Source organism: Tinamus guttatus, unplaced genomic scaffold (assembly GCF_059628265.1).
Source record: "Tinamus guttatus ecotype Peru unplaced genomic scaffold, ASM5962826v1 Tinamus_guttatus_pri_ptg000046l, whole genome shotgun sequence".
NCBI classification, from domain to species: Eukaryota; Metazoa; Chordata; class Aves; order Tinamiformes; family Tinamidae; genus Tinamus; species Tinamus guttatus.
In genome coordinates, this window is record NW_028288580.1 from 441,636 (window position 1) to 468,898 (window position 27,263).

At 36.9% G+C, this 27,263-nt stretch overlaps 1 protein-coding gene across 2 annotated transcripts in view; it reads right to left on the reverse strand.

Annotated features, from left to right (window-relative positions):
• Nucleotides 1-27,023, reverse strand: part of HACE1 (HECT domain and ankyrin repeat containing E3 ubiquitin protein ligase 1) — a 43,565-nt gene extending 16,542 nt beyond the window's left edge. Inside the window, exons 1-12 of one of the 2 annotated variants that reach the window (XM_088538280.1) lie at nucleotides 26,917-27,023; nucleotides 24,389-24,443; nucleotides 23,145-23,234; nucleotides 20,458-20,562; nucleotides 17,962-18,037; nucleotides 17,567-17,698; nucleotides 17,078-17,160; nucleotides 15,224-15,320; nucleotides 12,140-12,241; nucleotides 9,990-10,096; nucleotides 6,502-6,652; nucleotides 1,224-1,561 (exon numbers count right to left, since the gene is read on the reverse strand). In XM_088538280.1, coding sequence (XP_088394406.1) covers nucleotides 1,224-1,561; nucleotides 6,502-6,652; nucleotides 9,990-10,096; nucleotides 12,140-12,241; nucleotides 15,224-15,320; nucleotides 17,078-17,160; nucleotides 17,567-17,698; nucleotides 17,962-18,037; nucleotides 20,458-20,562; nucleotides 23,145-23,234; nucleotides 24,389-24,443; nucleotides 26,917-26,992 — 1,412 coding nt within the window. In that variant the 5' untranslated portion in view covers nucleotides 26,993-27,023. Of the gene's footprint in view, nucleotides 1-1,223; nucleotides 1,562-6,405; nucleotides 6,653-9,989; nucleotides 10,097-12,139; nucleotides 12,242-15,223; nucleotides 15,321-17,077; nucleotides 17,161-17,566; nucleotides 17,699-17,961; nucleotides 18,038-20,457; nucleotides 20,563-23,144; nucleotides 23,235-24,388; nucleotides 24,444-26,916 lie in introns of both variants that reach the window. The other variant, XM_088538277.1, reaches the window with a different exon arrangement.
• Between the last annotated feature and the right edge of the window lie 240 nt (nucleotides 27,024-27,263).

Consider the following 27,263-nt stretch of genomic DNA (forward strand, 5'->3'; position numbering starts at 1 on the left):
TTTTTGTTTAATGAAATTCAAAAGAGTTTAAATTACATTTAATTTTTTTTGTAAAATGCTATGAAAGTAAGAACATATATATAAGAACATAAGATAAAAAGAGAAAAAAAAATGCACTTCACTTTTTTGCTGTTTGTTTGGATGTTTATCCTAACTGGGTTTGATGGAGATTTCCAAGACAATAGCTAAGCTGGAGCTCCTTATTCCTGGTGGGTGAAATTAAAAGTCCAAGTGCATAGGTGCTTGTTGAATGTGCTGATCTCCAGAACATCTGCAGGGAGCGGATTGTCTGGAGTAACCCAGACAAATAATACTTGCTGGTTTGAAAGCTGTTTCTTCTCAGAAGGCTTAGCAGAGAAAGAAAAAGCCTTCCAGGAGCCGGACTAACCAAGCGAGTTGTTTCACAGCAAAGTAAGTAGAATATTGCCTGAATTTCAAGATTCCTCAGGGACTTGATCATTGCACCACACTTGCCTAATCCTCAACTCAAGAGGGTCAAAGGATCCTCTCCCTGCAAGGGCAGCTTTATAGTTCACAGCAATTCCATGTTTTACTCACAGCATACCAAGCAAGTTCACCTGGCAAGTATTACCCCTGACTATTCTGGACAGATGAGCTCAGAGGGACACCCATTCTTTTTAAACCAATACAGAAGATAACAAAATGTAAATTGTAGCATCGGTTCCACACAAAGTAATGTCTGCCAAACTCGGGCAAAATTCCAGCGAGGTGTTACTTTGAGGTGAAAGGCTTCTCATTAGAATCCTCTGCAGCACAGCCAAATGAGCATTGCTCCAGCTGTCCATTTTACAAATTCCCATCTTCTTTTCTGAGCTGTTATAACTATTTTCAGATAATCATGTTAAATTTGGAAATAATTTCACATGATGAACCAACAGCAGAAATGGCCAAATTTCAACATCAAAAGGACATTTCCTCCAAGTATCCCACAAGATTAAAAAAGCCATTAAACATTCAATATGAAGTCTGTCTCCTTGCAGTTATGGTCACAGGCATTAGCACTACGGAAAATCTGCTCTGTTGTTTGGAGGTGCTATTAGAGCAGGAAAGGAAACCATTCAAATAATTGCACTAGTGAAAGCATTAGAAAGAATTCCCCAGACAGCCATTAATTTCATCTAGTCAGCACCGACATTCTTCCAAGAAAGCATATATGCTTTTAAAAATACAGGAGTTTAGGTAATAAGCAGGATCCTCCTTACCCCTGAGGCATCTGACAGGAGCAGCACATATAGAAGGCCTGAATGACAGCACTTAGCCTGTTGGCTGTCATGGAGACAACGTCCTGGCAATCAGCACAGGCCTCCTGCTTCCCGGCAGCATCGAATGCTTCTGAATCCCCACTGTCAGCAGGTAGCTCCTTGCTGCTCTCAGCTCCTGCAGCGGCAAAGGAAGGAGTGGGAGCAGCATCCCGGTGATCTGGTCCCTTCTGCTTCAGCAAAATGGAAGTAATGTTGGCAGAGTCCCTTTTGTTTTTCATGAGTTCTGTGGCTATCAGGACCAGCCATTCATCTAAGGAGTGCCAGAGCAGCTCCAGCGGCTAAAACAAAAGCATGCAAGACAGAAAAAAGGGATAGATTTACATTAGAGAGAATTATCACATCATTAATATAAAGGAAAATAAGTATCATGCATATTGGTATTTCAATAATACTTTAGAAGTCATGTTAGAGAAAGGAATCACATACTCAAAAAAAAAAAAAAAATCTTTACTTGCAGCCAGAGAGTACATGAAGATAAGTTTTCATATAGTAGGAAAACAATCAAGTAGCATATGGACTAAAGACAAAACCGTTTAGCAAAAGCAGAACACTGAAGTAGTAAACACAACAAAATTTGGCACAACTCTATCGTTATGCATTTGCTCTCAGGTGAAGGCTTGCTAGAATGGAGAGAAAGGACTGAAAATCTGTTGCTTTCCCAGGAGTATTTCAAAAAACATGAGGACTGACCACATGGTTCTCTAAAGAAGTTTAAGGGGACATTTCATATTAGTACCTCTAATGAATACAGGGATGCTTATTCGACTGGGAGGTAAAATTGATAAACGTTTTTATTATGATTTTTACATTCCAAAATGTGAACATCTAATGCATTTCCTTGCCGATATATTACTGTTCCATTAACACCTTTCATCAATTAAAGCATTTAAAGACCAGTAGATTCTAAAAATTACATTCTCAATTTCTAAAGCTGCCTTTAAAGATTGAGAGCTTTTTTCAGCATACAATAATGTAAGCCTGCGTCATCTGTGACACCTAGCAGCCATATGCTCTCAACAGGCAAACACTGGGCATTCAGAATATCTGCTGACATTTACTTGTCCAAATACTCCAGTGCTTCCTAGTTTTTTAATTTTAAAAAAGTGGGGGGGGGAAGAAAAAAAAAAAAAAGCCTTGGGCTTCTACTGCCCACATTTCTCTAGATGGTACTCTGAACACCTCCAGCACAGGCAGCATTTTCTGCTTAAATGTCTGCCATACAAGATCAAGCACTTGGCTTCTTTCCAAGAACCACCTGCCAGGTCTTCACCACAAAATACAATGTAAAAAACAAGCATTCTAATGGAAAATAAGATTTATTGAACATATGGAAGAATGAAAATGCAGCTGTGTTCATACATACAACTTTACAAGAAAAAAAAGTTTGGTAGTTATTTAGCAGAATATCCTCACCTCTCCAATAGTTTTCTTCTCCCAACACTTTCATTGCTTAGCCTGCAAGATGCTTTTTCTACTGATTTCTAGGGTCTTACCCTTAATTTCCCCCACAGGCTTTGCAAGTCCTTCAGGACTCTGATATCCAACTTCTTTTGCTAAAACTAGAACTCCGCAGATCCTTATTACAAATTCACTCCCAAGTGTAGTCAAGCCTAGTGACTTGAATATTTCACTTGCTTTATTTCCAGTCCACCTTCAGAGCATAAAGTCTCTCTGCATAGCGCCATAAGAACCTCTCTCCATACTGCCCCCCACCTTTATCCATGGCTGTCAGCATTTTACACCTATCTCTACAATTAGCCTTTTTCATTTCTGTATGGACATATTCAATCAAATCATTAGGAACTTCCCCCCGCTCTCCCCCCCCCCCAAAAAAAACCTGTATGTCAGCATTCTTCTCTTGATTCTTATCATGAAGCGCATATGAAATACAAGCTTCCACTCAATCTTGCTTCAGAAAACATTTTTGGGGACTGCACATCAGGGTCTGATCAAGTACAACTCTTCTGCAGCTGCATACCTAATGTCTCAAATCTAATAACTTAGACATGCAACAGCCTTCTCTTTACTGGCCTAAAAATCAAGACACTGAAGACAAAACCCATATTCAAACTGCCACATTGGAGCAAAATCAGGTGACAGATAAATAGATCTTAAAATTTGGATCACCAGTCCATAAAGAGGTTCTGTCACAGCAGACAAGTCAACTTGATTCTAGAAGTGAAGAGTACTGGCAACGAGAGGAAAACATAGGCGTCCATACTTTTTCAATTGAAGGTGATTTTGCAATATGCTTTCCTAATCTTATTCAACACAAGGAGAATAATTTCATTTGAGTTGCAGTAGGTTTTTCTTTCTCCCCTAAGTTTGGTCTACAAATTCAATGGCTATTTTGTTTCTAACAAGACCGGTATATCAAAGTATGTTTTAATTTGCTAATAATGCTACTTTAAGACATCTAGACAGGCCCAAATTGAAAAGGCCTGCAATGAATTACATAGATGGGACTTCAGAAAAGCAGATATGTCATTTTCTTGTCCAGTCAGAGATTGAATTCTTCAATAACCTGATCAAGATGTAGGCACATTTTCAAATATTTCCAGGCTGAGTACAATACAACCTAAGAGGAGTGTGTTCAGATTGAAAGAGAGAACTATGCATTACAGTTTGGCTAATGTTCCACTGCATACTTCACAAGATCACCAGAATTTTTTGCCATCGCCCCAAACCTGCCCAAAGATTCTAAGATGATTCCTGAAAGAAGCCTGTATTGAACAACAAATTAGCTTCCTACATACTTAAGTAGGACCATATCTAGAGGTCTTCGTTTGTCAAGACAGGCAGAAAGGTAAGGTCATTTGCGTCATTTGCATTACACTTTCTGGTGCTCAGGAAAGAGCTCAAGGAAAGTCTGATGTGGCTCATGATCCAGCACCATGAAAGACTTTTCCTTCATAAAAACTGTAGCAAAATTCAGATTACCTTGGAGATTTATCCCTATAACTGAATTCTACGACCAGTGGCAAAATCCATTTTAAAGGTACTTTCCCACAGAGCTTTCAGTATTGAAAATCAGAAAGTTCAAAGTCTTTAGCTTTCATGAAAAAAGCTCCATAATGATTTTTTTTTAAATATGGATTAAAAATTTGTTTTGAACAATCACCTATGGTTTCTTTAGTCATTTGTACTTAGAAGTTACACAGTTTGCATCAAAAAAACAACAGAGTTCAGGTCCACTGACGTGAATGTCCAAATGTCCCACAGCACCTGCTGCTACTTCTTTTAATTAAATAAAAAAAAATCCTTTTACCCTAGGTTAAAGTATCAGTACTGAACAATGAAGCAAGGTCTTCAAGTAGCCTCCATAACACTGTAATAACCTAGTGATATAGTTGGGATTCTTGTCTCCCTTTTAATACCACCGTATTTCAAGAAAGAGACAAAAAGCAAAAGGAAAAGGAAAGATGAAAAGAAAGGAATGTAAAGTCATCCAATGGACTCAGTGTTATGTCTAATCCCCCACTTTCCAGTTATTGTAAATCCAGGTAAGAACAAATTATTCTGACCAAACCAGTGTGCCCCACTGCCAGTAAGCCTGCCAGTAAGTCTAGGCTTATATTTAAGACTCAGAAATTTGAATGACTTTAAAAAATATCACAGGAGAAAACACTGGAGGAACTTCTGCCTCAATTTTTAGACTCCCCAAATAAATATATTCATTAAAAAAAGCAACAACAATAATAAGCTTAAAGCCAGCCCCAAAATTTTAGCTAGTATAACAGCAGTATATATTTTGCTTGTTTATTAAAAACCATAAACATTGTTTTTATACGGTTAAGATTACTGATATTTTTCTGGGACAAGGTCAACTGTGCAATACAAGCCTTCTGCACTAGAGTTAACTCCATACCAAATTAAGAAACAATTTTTCAGCACACAAAGTAGTATGGCCAGACAGCTAAGTGACTTACCCAAAATACTGCTTGTTTTGCAAACTGCAGTTCAATAATTGTCATTTTTAGTGAAATGTGAAATGATACAGAGTTGAAAATCATGACACCTGGCTTTTTGCTGTTTTGGAGTGATAAGTGAAAACTAAAAGTACAGAGATGAAATCTGCTCCTCCTGAAGCCTGGACAATAAACTATAACAGACTGCTTGTACAACTGTCCCACCATAGATTTGCCTTTATTAAACATGCTGAGCATTTACTTGTTACCTAACCTGGCATGTTTTAGCGATTTTTCTATGAGAAAAAAAAATGTGCTTGTTTTCTTGAATAAAAATTAATAAATAATAAAATCTACCTATATACAGCTATATCTACCTCTACAGTTGTAATTACGTAATGACAGTATCACCTTACATGAACTTTATCAGTGTAGCTCTATCTTAAAATTAATTAGTGATAATCCGATGAACACACCAAATCACCAAATAAATGCATTATTTGAAAACAGACCATTTTCAGTGTTGCAAAAAATGCTATTAAGGAAAATGCATGTCATGTAATTACTGACATATACCTTTTGAGATATGAATCCTTCTGTGTAAGATAATGAAAGCAGACAGGCTACAGTTCATGCTATTTAGGTACTCCTCACGAAGACATAAAATAAACTTCCAGAAATTAAGCACGTAAATAGCTAGCACCTAAAGCAAGTGCTAGAAGGCATCTATAAATGAATACACTTCTGAACGTAGTAGTAAATTGGTAAGTTTTAAAGTATTTAGTAATCAGATGAAAGAATCTGGGGAAAAAAAACTTCACAATCAAAGTGCGAACAATAAACAGATTAAAAATTCAATTATTTCTATCCGTCTTATGAATAAAGATAAAACTGAATCATAAGAACTACCAATCAACCTCTAAATATGATTTTTAAGTTACATTAATACAATCTATCCTACTGCTTACTATTAACACATTTTGAGCTTCCTGAACTATTAAATGTAAAATTAAGAATAAAAGCAAAGTTTATGGAAAAATAACTGCGTAACTAAATCTTCAAGTATCTAATAAACAATAAATTAAACAAGAAATAAACAGAAATAAAATTATGAGATGTGCGTCAGCAGTTAAATGATTCTAGTGGAAAAAAATAAAGAGAAGAAAAGAGGTAGACTTAACTTAAGAAGGGATAGGGACATCAACCAAACTTACTTCCTGTTCATGAGATGTCTGATTAATGAATGCATGCTTTGTGAAATTCATCTCTTTAACGTCTATCTTCCTAACAACATCATATACTTTTCTGACCTTGAACACCTGACTTCTTGGAGTTTTATTTCCATTGTAGCCCATGTCATTTCCATTACTGGGAGAGGATGGGCCAATGCGAAAGACATGACAAAATATCCTCACGATCCTTAAGAGACTCTTCATTTGAGCTTCATAATTACTTGACAAGCTGGGGGAAGAAAATTGAATATTTAAGTTTGTTTTCCAGATGAAACAATTTGGTATGTCAAGGAGTAAACAAACTAATGATAGGGTCGGATTTGCATGCTGATAAATAAACAACTAGAAGTTTTAACACTAGTAAATTTGAACTTTTATTCCCTCCACCAGCCCAGAAAGTCGAACAAACACTACGCTTTTATTAACATCTACTCATAATTTGAATAGAAAGTTAAACGAAATGGCAAATTCCAGACCTTGCACAATACTTGATTTGGTTTTATGCATATGTACACTTCCTACGACCCATAAGTCTGAAACAGGATTTATTACTACAAGGACCCTAATATATGAAACGTAAATTTGGACAGTCAGTTGGAAACGTTTTTCAGTCCAAAACAGAGAGCAGCTTTCAGGTCACTGCTCAAATTGCCCTGAGCAGCTAGATATTCTGCCACATCACCTATTATCCCAAATGGCTCCCTACCTGCCTCAGTCAGGTCAGAGATGAGGATGATAAAAGTGGCACTGTTTCTACTTAAGAAAAACAATCTCAATGATACTACATAACAGCACCAGTAAGTTTTATTTATCGATAATTTAAAAAATTACACCTTTTTAGATGGGCTAGACAACGCTGACCTCTAAGAATTCCTACAGCATGAGTACAGCGCAGAATTGAAAATGCCTATGTGTTAATGCACAATCAGAACCATCTCAAGTTCAACTTACTTTATTTTCCTTAGACAAGCAGTAAAAATTCTACGGTTTGAACACAGAAAAAAATGCTTGTTGTACAAAACTCAATCAGTGAGTATATATCCAATTCTATCCTTAAAATATTTGTAAGTTTAAAAGTATACTTAATTATATGATTAGCATATACCAGAAAACAGATACCACAGAAGATGCTGTAGGACTCTGATGAGATGCAAATTGTTAATTCACAAATCTATAAAAGAGCTAGTTTCGGTCTACAGAGACCAGATCACAGAATTCTGCTTCTGAATAGTGCTCCTTCCTCTTTCTCCTACAGGCAAATTTGCAGAAGCATCTTAGATCTCCCAAAATATAAATACCACAAACATAGCGCCTTTAGAAAAATTTAAATGGCATCATTATTTTCTAACATCAGGTATGTATAATACTTACTGCTGAATTGTTCCTGGGACTATTTGTAATACCACAATATCTTTATCATCACTTTGCCCCTGCTATGGTAAAGGGGACATAAAGGGTAAAGAAAATAACTTACTTGCTTACAGCATTTTAATGACTGCCGGAGAGGTGTTAATAAAAATAAACACACACTAAAAGCATTTTACCAAACCGATACACAGAATACATCATCTTATTATTTACATTTTGACCAGAGAATATTTGATTAAGTCTGGATAACAAAGCAGTACAGAGAGTCAACAGTGCAAAAAACAAGAATATTAAAGTCTCCCCCGCCCCTGCCAATCAGGAAACTTGCACTATCTAGTTCAAAAGTATTTATATTCACCAGAGCACTGGTCACAGCTATAAATTAGAATTTGGAAAAATCTTATACACAAATGGGGTCTATGAACACAAGACAAGCATTGGAAAAAATGCTTACACTGAGTTTTAGCATCTCTCAGCAAGTGTTCTCCCCATGACATTCATAAACTGAAGAAGGTTCAAGTGCATTTAATAGTTTCCTGATCCTTTTACCGGCATATTTATAAGCACACAGCTAAATCAAACCTAAACCAGCAAACCTAAATTATGTCAAATTAGAATTATTTCTTGGCAAAAGGAAATATTCAACTGAGTCTAACACTAAAAAGCAAGATCCTCCTCATCCAATAGTCTACTGGCACTCCAGACTACCTGCTGTAAGTATTACAAAAATATTTTAGGAACTTGGGATCTAAAAAACAAAGAACAATTGGCCGGCAATTATCACACACAAAATTATCTTTCTGGTTGAGACTGTCATGCAGCACGCACATACTATTACTTACAGGAAGAGGGAAAGGGCAGAAAGAGGCCCATCCACCGAGTACTACCTTCATTATCATTATGCTAATAGCAAAATAATTAAGAAATACTTAGCTGAAGCACAGGTTGAATCCTCCAACACAGAACAGAATGAGGATAATCAGGAATGCAGTTTTTACAAAATTGCATCTTTTAATGGAAAAGAAAATAAGCCCATTTTCTTTGAGACATACTACAAAGTATCAAATATAAGTGGGCCAGTAAGGAGCTCCAGCTAGAGGTGTCTCTGTTAAGTGCCTTCCCATCCAACACAGTGCAAAGCTTCCAGCTTGTCTCTAGCCTGAGCTAGTTAATCCACACTTGGAAATACGTAAATAAAGACCAGCTCAGATTCAGAGACAGCACAAGTTCACATATACATGTTTCAAGAACTTTACTGAGGAAACTTGACATTGCTACATATAATGGAATATCAATAAATCAAATCTAAACACAAAGCAACCAATTTAATTTATCCTTGAAGATACTGAAATAGAAACAAATATTGCCTCACATGATCTAATACAGCTCCCACTACTGCTGACAATGTTCACACACAAAGTAACCCTTAAACTCTTTCCTGGTGGGATAAACTTTAGCACCCTCTCCAGATATAGAACGATCTCTTCACCTTCACTTTTCCCCCCCAGAAAAATCCAGGATGTTTTACTATGGAACTTCTATTATGCTTACATGCTCTTTAGTCCTTCCAGAAAATATTTCCTTAGCTTATAACAGGCATAAAGCTTAAAACAAATCATGCTAGCTATGGAAAACTGACAAATTCTACTGTTCAATGTTTCAGTAGACTGACAGATGACGCGTTTTATAGGAAGCCCCTCAGAGACCAAAAAAGCTAGGAAAGAAAGCTAAGAAAACGCACTTGTTTATTTTAGGTGCTTTCCAAAGTAACCGCTACTAGCGCTGCTGAGACACTGTTGGATACAGTTTTGGTCTGCTGCAATGCAGATGTCCTTACAGACAACAATGGGGCAGCAGATCTAACAAACATAAGAGAAGCCTGAAGTAACAAAATTTTTCTCAAACATGGAACAAAAGGAAAAAAAAAAAGAAAGGAAAAAAAAAGGCAAAAAGGGATTTTTCTTCCCCTACAATCCAAGTTTCTACTTGCTAGCAGCTGCAGGAGGAGAACACCAACTTTCTCCCCCGAAATCCCTGCGAAGGCAGTAATCTGGACAGGCACTGTCATACACAATCAGATTTGAGACCCATCTACTCCAGCATGCAGTCAACAACAGATGGCTTAGAGTCTTAACCCTATTAAGTTGCACCAGGTAGGTGGATAGTGAGGTAGGTTAGCATGATCTTTTGACACTTACCTCAGCAGTTTGTGACCATTTGTTGTTGCAACTTCAGCAAGACTTGTTAGGATTTTATGATACTGGCTTTCACTCTGCTGAGACAAGTGTTCCAGAACTTGCCGTAACTGGAACATTGAAACAAAAGAAATCACATAATGTCAAGGGGTTGCATAATGTGACTTAAGCTTGACTTAGATCACTAGCGCCCTTAGATTACTAGCACCCTGTGATTTTCTAGAAATGTTAATGCAAGCTTCTCTATTACCCAAAATCCAGTCTAACCTAACGTTCCATTACATCTTTCCAATAGAGGTTTATAGAACATGCATGTGCTTTACAGTCAGTTCATGCACTATAGGATATAATTATTTTATGAGTGCCAAGAATGCCAAATATTTAGCCATACAGTGTTAACTCACACAACCTATTTTCATCTGAAAAGTAAATGGCATGTGCTTTTTTCAGTACCCTCCTTCAGGTAAAAAAGTCATATCCAGTTAATCAATAATTCCTCATAATTACTGCCCCTTTTAATGCTATCATTGGGCTCACAAAGACTAGAGACTATCGATGCCCAGACACTACTCTGTCTTCAATTCCTTTGTTCTATACTTTTCTCTCGTTTAAATATGTATATATTTTTTTCTCAAATAAATGAACTCTTCAGCAACACTGCTCTTCATGCATCCCTATTGTTTCCTCGCTTATCACACACTCATTTTCAGAGAGTTTGGTAATCTTTCTCATAGAATTACTGAAAAGTGGGATGAAAATGAATCTCATGAGGTCATTTAGTCCAACCCTTTGTCCAAAGATAGGAAAAAATATAACTGTGATCCAGACTGACTTGACTAGCTTGTTTGGCTTGCTTTTAGATCTCTTCAATTCTGGAGGCTCTACAGCTTCCCCACATGATTTCTTTTAATAATTCACTATTCTTAACTATTTTAGAGTTTTTCTCATGGATCTCTATCAATACCTTTATCTTATTTACTGTAAATGTTACTTCTTTGCTCTTTTGAGTAGCCTTTCACATATTTAAAATGACTAACAAACTCCTCCTTACCCAAATCTTCTTTAAGCTAAATAACTTCAGTTCTTCAAACCTTTTCCTTAACATTTCCTAAACATTTCCTATGTTTATAACTTTATTAATCTCTTCAGCATCTGTGCAATTGTTCTTCATCTTTCTTTTACAACAGTATGTTTTCTCATTTATAGTCTTTTTTGTTCCGTGGTTTCCATTCTTTACCTTTTACTTGAAAATCTCTACACCACTTCCCCATTCTTCTAGAATTCCCACCTATCATCATCTTACCTTGTAAAATTCCAGGCAGGCTCAGAAATGTAAACAATGTTTCTATACACACACCTTTGAGTACTCAGTCTTACAATGGAAGCAATAAGTTTGCAGAGAATAGCACAAATTTCAGAAATCTGGCAAACCAAGCTGAGTGGCAGCCAGCATCTCACCGCACAACACCAAAAGATCTTTCTCCACTTTCATCTAGGGCCTGCACAATTCTTTGCAGCTATTTTCAAGCAAGTAATATATTAAAAAAAAACATGAGTAACTGGATTTGGAAAGGAGAATAAAACCATCCCATACTTTCTTCTCCCTAAACAATGAAGAAGCAAGGTTTTTTTTTTTTTTTTTTTTTTTTTTTTTTTTTTTTTTACTTTTCTCTTGCTTTACAGTATACTAACCAACAATAATGAAATAAACAAGGCACAGAGAATCACTGAAAAGGAATGGTTTGGCAACAGTTTCTTATATGGCAATAATAGTTGCAATCTTTTACACATCAGCTCCAAAAGCAAATATGCTCCCTCCAAGTGTCCAAACCCAATACACATTCTGGAACAGTTATCTGCAGGTAGAACCTGCATGAAGGAAAACGTGCCCCATCACACAAAATAACTACCTATTTAGAATGCTCCACTAGCATCATTTTTATGGCAGCTTGCAAGGTCTGCCCTTTCAGTTCTCACACTGTCTAGATCATTTTGCTAAGCACACAAAATTTTAACACTAGATTAAATGAATTCTACATTTAATCCCAGATTATCTTGTCTAAAGATAAGTTAAGAACATAAAACACCCATACTAAACAACCAGATCTCTCAAACACAGATTTGTAGCTATGCAACACATAATAATGTATTACCATATTTTCCCGTAAATCTTCATTCTGTGTCATTTGAATTATTGTCTGGAAAAGTCGAGGATGGTATTGTATTAAGACTTCACAAGTCTCTCCATATCCGCCCTAAAACACAATAATTTAAAAAATTTAAATAAAACCCCCAAGAATTGACATTTTATAATGCTGTAGTGTTAAAATCAACTGAGGAGTGTGGATAGCTTTAAAAAGTAATACTAAAAAAAAAAAGTTGAAGGCAGAAATTGAAGCCTAAAATACACCGAAATTCAATGAAGTGTCGAAGTTAGATATCACGCAATGTTTCAAAAAACATGGACCGATAATCAAATTCTTTCAGTGCATCAGCTCATGCAGATCCACTCTTTCCCCCCCCCTCCCCCCGCCCCTTATGAAGCTTTAGAAGGCCCATACTTTACCCTGGAACAACATTTCCTCTGACAATTCAGCAGAGATTAAGAACAGCGCAAAATTTGGCTCACTTAGCTCCTCTTCCTAATATCAACAGATGTCAACAGTCCAGCTAATTACATCCAGAATCTAATCTATCAAAACATATGCTTTTTCCAAACACAGCACAAATCTGGCTTGTTAAAGGCAGAAATTGGATAAACTCATTAAAGGGTTATCAAACATTAAAATTATTATACAAGTATGATTCCACAAATGCTTCTAAATCAACGGCTCTGTCCAATTTCCCTGAACGTTTGGGGAAAGGGCTGGATTTTTTAGCCCATCAGGAATTGTAAACATGGAGAGAGAAGCAGACATTTGAAAATGCAGTTACAGCAAAGCAAGGCATCTTTTGGACACATTCAAAAGGCCTCGTCTATTTTTGATGCCTTATGACACCTCAGGTTACAGGAGATGAGAGCAACAGATCTTAACAAAACTCACCAGTTTTATAGATCATCTCCTCATTAGAAAATAATCACCTTAAAATAAAGTGTAATTAGATCTCTGACTCAGGAATTCTGCTTCAGAAAACACATTGCCTGCTCGTCAGGTAGAGCTTTGTTTCAAAGTTGCAATTTTGATTTTTTCCCCCTTAAATGATTTACACACCTCCTATACCTCCCTCTTGCATGCACTTTCTTTTCAAGAACAACAATACGGTATCAGATATACCTGCAGTTGACTGTCACTTCAGAGATTTTTACAGGTTAAAAACAAAAAACAGTAATGACAAAATTCCTTAAGCCTTGAAAAAAAACATGTATGAAATCCTATAACGAATAAGGAATTAATTTCCTGAGCGTTTCAATCTAGCGCAAATAGCTAAGAAAACTGAGAATTAAGAGAACAACGAGCTTTTCTCTTGTGCTTGTGCTTATGACCAATTCCCTGTTTTTATCCTCCCTCTCACAACGGAGGGCTTACACACCGAGAACACATGCACTCCCTTACATGCTTACGACCATACACAGATATATTCCAATGCTCTAAATAACAATATGCAAGTGAGCATTAGAAAAGGGAAGCTGTGCTTTCTTTCATTATTATGAAAACAAGCACATTTTGCAAAGTAAAGGATTCTTCCTTTGATATGCTCACATGAAATATCATTGTCAGAATCCTCTAAATCATTAAGTGGGATTCCACTAAAGTAGCACAGACTTCCTGTAACAGAACATCTAAAGATCTCACAAACACCAGAAGTAGGGCTTCACTTCAGACAGAAAAGGCGGCGAATGATAGGTCATTCTCAAATGTGAGGAAAATATTCCACATAACAATGTTGAGAAAACCTCAGATTTCATCAATGGAATTTCAGCAGAATCCTTTTAACAAGCAACATATCAGCTGGACACTCAAAACATTTCAATGTTTATTAAGAGGAAAGAAAAAAAAAAAAAAAAAAAAAAAGAAAGAAAAAGAAATAATCCATCAGCATACATAAGTAATACCCCTAGAAAGGCTGGTTACTTCATCAAAGCAATCAAGAGAATCTGTCCCGCCAGAAGAATCAGAAATAAGGACTAGAAACAAATTGTAAATATATACAGTTTTGATAATAAACCATGAAAACTACCTTAAAAAAAAAAAAGAATTTTTAGTGTTAAATTCAATCTTGTACTTCTAATTATTTCAGGCATTCTACCAAAAGTGACCCAAAGACAGTAACAGGATTCTCTCCTGTTGCTGCATGTTTTTTTAATGCCATATTTACACACTACTAAAATGATACACCACCTTTTTTTTTTCCCACCTGCTAGTCTGGAAATGAAAATAGCTGGTTTCTTTGCTGGCTAGCACCAAGCTTACTGCAGACAACCAGATACACACTAACTAATGCCAGCATGAATTCTGGAACCTGACACCTTAGAATACTTAGCGAGCTTGAAATTCAAAATTATTATTTCTACTAAGAAGCCCTATGCTTAATTTTCTAGAAACAGGTCAAAAGTAAAGGAAAAAATATAGAGACTGAAGTTGAGGATTAAAGCTTTCCCACAGATATAAAGAGGAATGCTGCCAATATAAAGACCGTCCGCAGACAATATATGAAATAAAGTTTTCAGAATTAAATATTCCCAACAGCAGTCATTACCAGATAAATACAGCTACCTCAACTACACGTTCTAAGGAAAATAAGGAATTTTAAGAAATCACACAGATATAGCATTTAGAATACCTTGGAAAAGTAGCACAATCAGCAGCAAGAAAGGATTTTTAATTTGTTTATAGTAACATTGCTTTAAGAGAAAAGAAAAACCCTAGTTAAGGTAATAAAAATTACTCCTTTTTGAATGTCTTGACCCCTTACTTTGAAGCGTTAAGCACATGCACACACACAGAGCTTTTTACCATTAGACAAAGAATTCCTAAACTTCCTAATCGTAACAGTTCTGCAAAAAGTTTCTTTAACTTCACAAAGTCTTTAAAGACTTTAACGGATCCCATTAAAGATTTTTCCAAACAAACTGGAACCACTCACCTAAAGGCTTAAATTTATTTTTGCAATTCTGTTTTGCAAAAGAACTACAATCTTTCACAGGCCTTCAAATTAAACAGACAACATTAATCAGCTACAATTGGATAAATCAACAGAAGTTCACAAAAACAAAAAGAACATTGCTCCCTCAATACCTGAACGCAAAGATCCAATGGAGTAACACCATTCTTGTCTGGTAAATACTTGGCTCCTCTCATCAAAAGGATTTGCGCTGTGTCTCTCTGACCATGACTATTAAAAACAGAAAAAAAGAGTTAATAAAGCACTTCACCCAAGAGTGGTAAATCTGTTTCTACTTTATCCAGCTAACAAAAAGTAAGTAAGGTAAAGTTGATACCAAAGACATACTAACTAGTGCTACATCTACAAGCTTTCCAACTGTGTATTAGGTCATAAACTAAAGCAAGCCATAGTTGCTTTTTACATAAACTCATATTTGACATACTGGAATATCCAGAGGCCACCTATGCTAACAGTTCCGAGAGATCAAAAGACAAGCAACAATTAACAGCTATGGGCCAATAGGTGTCTTCATTGGGCTCTAAGCAGCTCCTGACTGTGCTCTCCTCTTCCATGTCCTTCCGGGTCAGGAAACCAACAGATTAACCTAACATACTATACTTTTGTCCCAAGAGACACTCAGGGTCAGATAGCAGAAGAGTCAGCTGGACTGAAGAGTCAGCCTTTCTTCCAGGGTGGCATCAACTGGTACTTCTGACAACAGCAGATGTTTACTTCCACTCCACCCTGTTCCTTCCACCTTTCCAGTTCCTCCAGTGTTTCATTTCCCAAGGAATACCAGTTAGTTCCTGCAATGCATTCCTTTGTGACAAAAGGCATCAGGCTCAAGCAAGTCACCACCTTCCTCTGGAGTGGGCACCAACCCCGGCTCCTACATTAAAGACCCAGGTGCTTGACCAGCTAGCAGCCATTTATTCTTCTCTTTCCTTCTCTGCAGCTGCCAAGCAGCACCACACACAAGCTCCAGAGACCAGAGCTCCCACAACCCAACCCCTGGCAGGCCACCAGGTCAGTCCATTTCTGCCTTTGTTTACATTAGTGCTTAATCATAGGTGAACTATTTAACCTGTAACCAAAGCACAAGGATTACAGAATTGTAAATGTTCTAACAAACAGCTGAAAGGCTCCAATTAAAACAAGACATCATTAATCATATGTGATTAGTTTTGAAATAAAACTAAACAATGAGGAAAACAGAACTGACTGGTGACAGTATAATTTCAGGCCAATGTTACATCTTTAAGGCACATATATACATTTCATGACATATATAATGTCATATATAGTGACATAATGTGCATTAAAGAATAGTCAAACTTACCCTCTGATTTTTTTAATAGATTGATGAATGTTATTCATCATTAGCCTAACTACTCCTACTTCTTAACATACATACAGGGTCTTCCCATAAAGACAATACCAACAAAAAAAAAAAAAAAAACACCCCAATAATTTAGATGGTATTTTAAAATGCCTGGCAGACTTTTATTTATGAATGTTCAGGGAAGGAAGAGGCAGGAAGGTCACCATTGCTTAACGAGAGAAGTGTTTGCAAAGAATATTGACCCAGTACAAAAAGCTTGTCAAATTCTTATCTTAAGAATTCACTGATTTTAAATAGCCATAGAAAAAGAGAAAAATGCTACTCAAAATATTCTAGGTTGGTAGATCTCATTTTTTTTTCCAGAGAAAAGTTCAGTAGTCCAATTTATGTCTCATGCCAGAACATGCACAGCTATGTACTCAACATGTCTGTTAGAAACATGTATATCAGCCTGCAGTACTAAGATCAGCATTTAGATAACGCATCGAACTAAATCCAAACACAAGGCAAGATTAAATACAAGTCAGCTTTGACGTTTCCTCATTTTTGTGCTTTCTAATAATTCTGTTATTGCACCTGTGCACTCCCAAAATACTCAACTTTTTATTTTTTAGTCAGCATTCAGAAGCTAGGAATACAATACCTGCAAGCGAAATAGAGTGGAGTTGCTCCTGACACATTGGGCCTGTTGATATCTGCACCGCTGTCTAGCAAACATTGCACTGTCTATTTGGAATAAAAGAAAATATCAGCATTAGATATCACCAGAAACACCTCTTGGCTTGCAATTATTTAGTGTCATGTGCATCTAACTATACTCAAGGATTTAATTTCTGGTAATGAATCACAAAATCAAAATTCCTGAACACTAGATGGAAAATCATGGCTGTTACTGCTCAAAGCTGTCTTATAACTTCCCATTTTAATAATGATGCCTTTAATTGAACTTCAGATAATATCAAAGATGCCTGGAATTAGTTGTTCTCATAGAACTGTATGCAATCCATACCATTTACTAAGTCAAAAAATAGAATTCTTCGTATTTCTAAACATTGCAATGGGAATAAAACAAAAACTAAAGCAATATCCAAATTTTAGCAACTTTAACGTTTTATAAGGTTTAGAAACTTACTGTCTTGTGGCCATTTTGACAAGCTACGTGAAGCGCTGTTTGTCCCATTGCATCTTCAACATCTACATTACTGACGTGTTGTACAAGATCATGAAGCAATTCTGTTCGTCCATTCACAGCCAACCAATGAATCTAAATACAAAAACATATATGTGTTTCCTTTAGCAATGATTTTAGTACTTTATAAATATAACCTTAGAACTGACTATACGTCACAACTTTTTCATGAAGAAAAGCTTTGAATAAGATCATCATATCACGACTAGATATTTGAAACACGCCTTGATTCTAAAAGGTACTAGACACACTTACATGAAAGACAGAAGAGGCTTAAGAAATCAGTCTTCAAAATTTGCATTTATTTTAAGAGCCCCACTAAAATTAGAAGTACTTACTGCAGTCAACCCTTCATTATTACAAATGTTGACATCTGCACTGTATTCCAACAGCTTGCTCATACATTTCTTCTGCCTGAAAAACAAAAGAAACAAATAAGACAAACAGGAAAACTAAATTCTAGTCATGCAAAATGATTTACAAGAAGCGAATATCTTCTCAGTCTCCCCGCCCACTAACCCATCACATGTATAAACCACAGCTGGAAGGTTTTATTTATAAGGAGTAGAATACTGAGCATTTAAAAAAGACATAATCATTAATAACACAGGAGATTCATACAATGCAAATGTGGTATATCACATCAAGTGGGGAGGGGATGATAATTCTGCAGACAAATAGTTTTGGGGAAAGCAGAGAAATACTTAAGCATCTTCGGTTGAGCATAAAGTGCACCCTGAAGACAAGAAGCTAGAGTTCGAATAATGGAGATCCATTAAGTTCATGACCACCACTAGTACACATCAGTGAACATGTGTTCAGTACAACCACCACACCATTATTTAGAGAGACACTCACTGTAACGCTAAATAGATCCTCGACAACTACAACTGCCTTCATAAAACTGGAGGTGTTTTTTCTATTTCATATATTGTTGGTCTATTAATGCTTGCTAGTTCTGTAAACGTTTTACCATTAAAGAGTGATTCTTACATTTTCCTTTTTTTTTTTTAATCTTGTACCTCTCTCAAACCTTTCTTTTATTTCCCTTCCACATAAATATCTCTTGTATGTGAATTTCTACATTTGATCACATACCACTGTGTCTTTCTCCCTTCTCCTACAGATACTCTTTCCACATAGGACCTAAAAGCCACTAAATAGCTCCTACTCCTCACTTGAAATATCTGCCCTACGATAATTCAGTTACTGTACTGCACACATGTTCTAAAATGAAAAAATAACCTCTGTTTCCATGTACTATAGTTTGAGAAATAAAATCTAAAAACTTGTCTTTATAAAGGCTTGATAGGTTTGCCGACTTTTACTGAAAAGAAATGTAATGTGTCACTTAAGCAGATATTCAAAAAAGCTATCACTAGCCTTCAGAGTTCAAATCTGGTTTATTTTTAATATTGTAAAATTCTGCTTTAAAAAGAAAAAACATCCAGTTGAAAAAACAAAGCTGATTCAAGCTAAAGCTTCAGTCTAAAGAAGCTAGAGCTTCTCACAGGAAAAACAGAAAAAAAAAAAAAAACAGAAAAAAAAAACAGAAAAAAAAAAACACTTTGGCAAACCAAAACAAGAAACTGGTATTTGTCTCAGCACCTAGCAAGCATAATGAATGCATTATGCTTAACGAATACTTCCACCTCTCTCCTTTTTCATTCAATTCAGAGTCACCTCAGAAATAACAATGCAAAGGCTTTCCAGAAGTAGCAAGTGAGAAGCAGTAATCTAAACGTGAGAAATATGTACAGATAATAGTCAAAGTCATGATGAAATAGATGGTGAAAGAAAACAGATGGTGGATGGTACAAATGGAGCTCAGCAGTACAGATTCCGTTCATGTGAATTTTGTTTAAGTCATTTAATAATATTAAAATCTTTTAACAAAATATACATCTACTCCCAGAATCAGCCCTTGTATTGCAGATAATGTTGAAGACCACCTTTCAGCTGGAAAATATTGCAACTATATACTTCAAGACAGACATGCAAATGTATAATCTATTTCTCTCTCTCTCTCTCTCTGTATATATAGAAAAATATATGGTATGTATTGATGCTTATTTCTGCACCTTCAAGTCTAGTTCTTTTGTATCGGACTTATATTGCATAAATTGCATTCCACTCCTTCGCAGATGACCACTTTTAAGCATTGTTTACACACTAACATCTCTCACTCACTGCCCCGACTTGTGCAGTATGTTCTCCTACAAACTTCATATCTCACAGGAGCCTTTAAAACTTGGAACAGAGAGACAAGTACAAAACAAAAACTTAAGCATTTTTACTGTAAAAGTCTTCTTTCAAAGGTGCTTTTTTAGACAATCAGCAACATAACTGAAGTTCATTACCAAATACAAGGAATTACCTCATCACTTTCCCTCCTCCCCTCTAACACTGTAAATTTTGTATTCTTCTCCCTGCAGAAAAAGTTCCCTTGGAAATATTTTCTTGGTAACAATATGGACAGCAAAAACCCTTTCAGTTTTCTCTTCTAAGTATTTTCTTAATTAACTGGAAGGTAAATTCATGCTTTGCTTGAAATAGAATCATCACGTTAGTCAAACATCCTCAACCATTCAGCTGCTGGTTAACAGAAAACATTAAAATAATTATATAATTATTGTCACTTCAGACATATCTGCTTACATATAAGAGTATATTTTGATTATTTAAAAGTTTTTAAATCTCCAAATTCACTGTAAAGGTGCCAATTCCCGAAAATAGAAAAAAAAAGTGTTTAATCTATGCAAAAATACTACAGAACACATTAATTCAAGTGCGTGACGAACATTTTAAGAAAGAACAAAAAACATTTTTCTTACCCATTTCTTGCAGCTAAATGTAGAGGTGTGCATCCTGAAATATCCTGATAATTTGGATTTGCTCCTTTTTTTAGCAATAGGACAAGGCATTCAACTGATCCACAACTGAGAACAGATAAAGGGGAAAACTATAGCAAAGATATTTTAAAACACACAACAACAATACCAAGTACAGATTACATCCAGCACAAAAGGATGTTAACACGCACTGGTTTTACATCCTCATATTTCAAAGCTAAAATAAAAACACTTAAATATAGTAGAAGCTATGATCAGTTCTTACTAGTGAACAGGTATTAACTTTCTGTGTGATTATACTGACTTCAAAACCCAACAAGGAATCTTTAAAACTTCAGTTTTAAATGTTTAAACTGAAAACTGCTTAAAATGTGCTTTTTCCTCAACATTTGGTTCACAGCCTCTCATCTCCTTCATCCTTATTCTACTCACAGGGTGGAATGTTCACTAAACAACAATTCCAGTATCATTTCTTGTTAATTCCAGTTTTTAGAAGTTGCATTTAAAAGACTAAATAACAGGAAAAAAAATCTAAAGCTCATACAATTATTTCTTTTCTATTTTCTTAGATTATGTATCTATTTTCTTTTTACTTTTCGTAACAGAAAAGTTCTTTCAGATAACCACTGTCAGCTATGATACAGAAACTTTTTATTAGATGTTAAACCTTGCTCCTGAACTCCCCAGGAGAAGGAGCTGATTACTATAAACATTATGGCTTCTTTGGTATTCCTCCTGACTGATTTAGCAATTATTACCAGTCTTATCAATTCCACCATCAATTCCATAGCAGCCCTCCAAAAAACAGCCTAGTTATACAATAAATAACATGCAAAAATCGCACCTTAATGAGACACCTAACAGACAGCCAAGATATGACAGAATCCACAAGTTAGGAATAATAAAATACATTTCCATTTACAAAAGTAAAAAACAAAAAACATTTACACAGTCTCACACAACCAACAGAATGGCAACATTTCAAATAAGCTTTTCAGATGTAGGTTAAAATTAGCTTTTATTTCTTCTGCTAATTAAATTTTATATAAGGAATAAAACTCTGAGATATAACATTCAGAAAAAAAAGATATTTCTAAAATTGCCTGCTTAAAGAAGCTCTATCCTCCAAAACCTGCTATTGTAGAAAGCACATACACCTTCAAAACACGTCTTCAAGTTTCTTTTACAGGCAAGAATATTCAAGATACTTAAAACAGGACTCAAATATAAAGTACTTTTTCCTCAGTTTTAAGTCAGTACTCTGCAAAGTCATTTCAAAAACTATTTGGTTAATCACATATTACTCAGAGTGTTTCTTGGAAATGTAGATTTATCCCATCAAAGAGCTATAACAATACACACATATTCATCTAATAATTTCAGTTATGAAATAACTCTATCTAGGTGATAAATTTGAAATTTCCATTTAAGGACTTTATCCAGGGTACAAAAAATTACTAGAGGTGAACAACCGAGTTTTCTTCAATTCAACACTGTGAGGAATGTGCTCCTTCCCCAGCTCAACCTGACTTCTCACAAATAGCCCTATTCAGGTGTTATCTACCACATTATCTGATCCTGGGAGTTGCCTCCCTGATTTCTTCCCTCACTTCCCCGTCAATAACAGTCCTGATGTAAGCTGCATCCCGATAGAGAGATAAGGTTAATTGTGAGTTCACCAATCAACAGTCATTCCTGAATTGAAAGAATGACTATAAGTCAATCACCCCATAAATATGGGGACAGCCCGAGACCCCATCGAGCTCTCCATGCATCCCGCTGGGATGCAAGCCAGGATGTCCCCTTGAGCAGGAATGTGTCTCAAAGATACTCCTCAGGGTTAAGAGATCCTTCCCACTACAGATTCGTGGCAACTATAGAGTGCTCCCTTTCTGAACTTGTAAACTTTATCTTGTAACTGTGCACAAATCCCTTACTCATAAACCGTTGACCAGGTTTGGGACTAGGATTGGATCCAGCCGCACCCAGACTCCTCTCAGGAGGAGTCTGGAAAGCAAGGAGGTCCAGTCTGAACCTCATGACCCAACAGGAGGGTGTCCTTGGCAATTCTGTGTGTGTCTCGAACCTCCATGCAGTAAATAATAGGGGACCTTGCCATAGAATTTCATGAAACCATTGTCATTATCAATAAAACCTATTCCTATTTCTTTCCCACGAGTGAAGTGCATTGTCCCACTCACCCTCACCACCATTTGTTCTGTGACAAGCACATAAAGTGATCTGGGACAGCTGTTCCCAATGAGTATCCTAATGCTCCCCACTCATGTCAAAATACTACAAAAAAGCATGCAGCTCCTGCTTGGGCAGGCAAGACTTTTCTGAATCTAGAAAAGCGAGGGTAAGTTTGCTATTAAGTGCAGTGGCTACACTTCTCTTCAATTTACATTTTTTACTTTCTCTGAAAGTTTAACCTTTAAAAAAAAAAAAAAAGGGGGGGGGGGGCTTCCCCTACCTAGAGTTTGGAAAGTCATTTGATACCACATATACAAACCGTTCTCTCAACAGGAAGAAACTAAAAAAAATACAAACAGGAGTGTAAAAATAAAAACTTAACTGATACTACAGAGTTTTCCAGCTTACATTAATGCCTGAGCTTTGTGGTAATACTTTCATTGTTAACTTCTGGACTGGACTCAAACAAGTCTTACTTTGCTGCAATATGAAGCAAACTTCTCTTCACACGTCCAAATGCATAATTCACATCAAATTTTGAATTTGATAGCAGCTCTGAGACGGATCTTAAAACAGAGAAATAATTTATTTAAGAAAAAAAAAAAACAGTTCATAATATCCAAAGTATATATAGTAGCCTACAGGAAAACACTCTTTATTGTAATGATACTTCATTACAATTTCTTTTTCCTCCAGCTAACTTCAGAACAAGAGATCCAAAAGCCTTTAAGCACCTGCATATCAACAATACTTTTGCTTTCTTTTTACTACTTCCTTGTTTTATAAGGACAGACAGTGACACTGGGAAAGTGTTTTGATTGTAAGCTAGCTAGAACTGGACCAGATGGTCAAGGTATTTCTTTACAGATATGGAAAAGATCATCATCATTAACTTTGGTATGAAAAACTCCAAATTCGTGTTTTCCTTCTCAGCAAAGGCATCCTATACAGATATCCAGCAGCTTTCATAAGTCATAGGCAAAGTTCAGAAGGAAGACCGAAACATAAAATCATGATGATGTAGTGAAACACATGATATGATAACAAGGTACGAAATTTAAATGGAAACCTTCAAGCCTTAATGGACCATGGCATAAGTTAAGATAAAACATGACTAAACAGGCCAGACTGCAGGTGAAGTGGTGCTTTAGCCTGCAGTAATGAGCTGATCACGTAATTTAAAAACTTTGTACACAATATCAGCAGGGTATTATATAGCAGAACAAATGTTTATCCCAGTTATGTATGTGATTTAAAATCTCATCAGTAGGTGCTACCTGCTTGCCTACAGAGCACAACAGAAGGCAACACCACTTAATTGGTATGACACAGCCCTCAGGTCCCAAGCAACCAATACTTGGGGAAGAGAAACTTCCAGAATTCCAGAAGCACTCATCTTACTGTCTAATTCTTATCCCATATATTTCTTAGCCAGTGACTAAGAGCTTTTATATCATCAATAAACCCTGTATAAAGCATAATAATTTTTTAATTCTGAACTCCAAAAGGCTACTCAGTTAAGAATAAACAGGAATGCACAAATAGACTAGCTTCAGGTAGAAGATATCTCTGTGACCCAGCACAATTCAGCAACAGTGCTGAAAGTGATCTAGTAGCTGCAACTCCAGCAAACATGCTGTTTCTTAGGGCCTTAAGAAAAATAAAAATTAATTATTTTTTATTCATTAATTTAAAAAATAATTTAAAAAACATCTCTTACCTGTGCTGGTCAGCCATTACCATTGGCATCAACGTATAGACAGCAGTTTCATTATCTGTGTAAAAATAAATTACTCCATTACTCTAAAATAATATCTTAGGTATAAGAAGTTTGTTCAGCAACACTTATTCACCTTTTACAGTGTCTACGGTTCCATATATTATTATTATTATGATAGGTTTTAGGTACCTACAACTACTTTATAAAGAAAACCGGCCCCCTTTTCACATTCCAAGTCCAAAGCCAAGGAAAAAGGTCAGAACAGATAAAGATGCAGATCAGTGGTGGAAATAAACTGGCATTCAATTAATACATTCTCTGTCAGTACTTCTGCTGCAGGTACACTTGTTCCCACAGGAACTTGAAGACAGCATTTGGCAGCTCAAAGCAAAGTACACCGTTGGGAGCAAAGACACTTTCACTTGTGGAAAAGACTCCATCATTTTTTTTTTAACTGTATGCAGGATTATCTTATAATATATCCAAATAAAATAATAATAATAATAATAAAAATAAATCGTGCTTGGGCTCTGTTCCACAAATTCATTGGCAGGAGGAGAAAGGTCCCTAACTAAAACAAAACACAGAACCTGAGAGCATCAATTAAATCTGAGCATGACGTTCTTCTGTGTTCTCACAACCATGCCCTACTAACAAACAGGGACAAGGGAAAAGAAATACACTTAACACAAATGCTTAAGACAATCTTAATTAAACTTGACTATTGTGCGAGTATAGTGATCTAAAAAGAAATAACAGTTAAGTTTAAATATAACCAGGACATAAAAGGTGTTTATGGTATAGTTACAACACTAAGCTCTCAGCTATTTTAATACAGCCTACGCTGTGGGGCATATGCAGAAGTTTCCAGTTTTTGTCTGTACATGATTAAAAGGACTAAGAAGCCTCTATGATTCTTTTTGGCCTCATAGAACTTATGTCTAACCTAGCTTGTTTGCATTTCAAGGCATGAAACACCTAAACAAAACAAGCAAGAAAAAAAAATGCAAAGCTTAGCTTTCCTCGTACAGGGCCCTAACAATATAATCCAGGAACTTATGCCAAGTTCTTAATCATCCAAAAATCCCTGCTGGAGTCCTCTTCAGAAGAGTGATGAAAAAATAAATAACTATTTCCTGTTGGTAAGATCAGCTCTGTGTATTCACTGGCTGTAAGCCAAGGGTTCGCACGCACTTAAAAATTGCTTTAATTCAATCATCTAGAATCCTCTCCTGACAAAATGCATGTAATATTTTGTTTTATAACATAAATTGTCTTGCTTTTGGCAGAGATCACAACATCAAGGAGGATGTGCCAAAAGTACCCGTGTAATACCCTAATGGTACACAAAATAACCTAATGGTATCTGAAACAGGCACAGAAAGTTAAGCGTCTGGATTTAGCCCCTTCTTCAACATATGAAAGTGCCAACATTCCTCCCTATTAACTAAGGGCACTCTAGCTCACAGACTAAGAACAGAAAGCAGAAGTGAATTCTCCATCTTTCCAGTTAAAGCTATTCAAACACATGGGCAAAAAAGCGTTGTAATGCATGAGGCCAGAAACAGCAAAATCCATCTGAATCTTCTATGTCATTTTGTGAAATTGAAGAGCAACTACGCAGGCAGACACTGAAACTATTCACTAGAGATGAACAATAAGAAAAGGGTTGTGAAGTCTGACGCTTCCTCAGCAACAGCTAGCAGTAGGGGAAAAGTCCAAAACAAAGAAAGTACAAAGAAAACACAATATTCTTCCTCTCCCTTCAACACTGGAAAAGGAAGTTGGGAGATCTACAGCCAAAGATTTGTCTGTAAAAATGAATCCCCAAGAAAATACAAAAACAGAACACCACTTGGAAAACATAAACTTCTACATTTCCAGAAAACTTCTACAGGTACAGTCTTCTCACATAAATAACTACACTATTTCCCACAAAATTATTTTTATATTTTATATAGCTTATACAGTTTATTTCCATAAACTTAAATAAGTCCACTCTGACACTGGTATTGCTGCTAGCACCCGTTGACAAGTTTGGAGCCAAAAGATTTTGGCTATTACTGGCAACGGTGACTCAGAATATCTTTGCTGGAACAAAATTCAGCATTAGATGAAGAAAAGTAAGATCGTCATTGGTAGCACGTGGTCTACAAAGCACCAAAGTGAGGTTTTAAAGCCAGATAAAAAGACAGTGGCCCAAAAACACAGACCACCAATACCAGGCCTGGATGCGCCACAGGATCGCTTTATACATGAAACTGGGGTGCAAAACCCTGCACTGAGGTCTCCTTCGATGACGAGACACCGGGCAAAGGAGAAAGCAGACACCTCTGCTGCTGCTGTTGGCATAAATACATAGATAAAAAGTCCTACGGAGGCGGAAGCCGGTTTCCACCCCTCTGAGCCGCTCCTTGGTCGGCAGAGGCTGCGGCGGCCCCAGCCGGGGGAACCCTCGGCGCAGGCCCCGGTCCCGGCCCCAAGCAGGCCGCGCCGCCCCGCTGCGAGGCCCGGCCGCCCTCTCCTACCGTCGGGCAGCTCCACGGTGCGGGCGCGGCGCAGGGACCTCGTGAGCCGGTTGAGCTGCTCCATGGCCCTCTCCATCCTCGGGCCGCGCCGCTCGGAGCCGCGCGCGCACCCCTCGCCGCTGCCGCCTCCCCCTTCAGCCCATCGCGACGGCGGCAGCGCGGAGCCTCCGCCAGCCCCGGCGCCTCTGCGCATGCTCAGCCGCCTGACAGCGCCGCGGGCCGCAGTGCGCATGCGCGGGGCGGGGTGGAGGGGTGGGATACGGACAGATCGGTTAACGGCTCGCGGATAAGCGGGAGGGTGGCGGGCAGCCGCGTTTCACCGCGATGGCTCCCCACATGGAGTGATG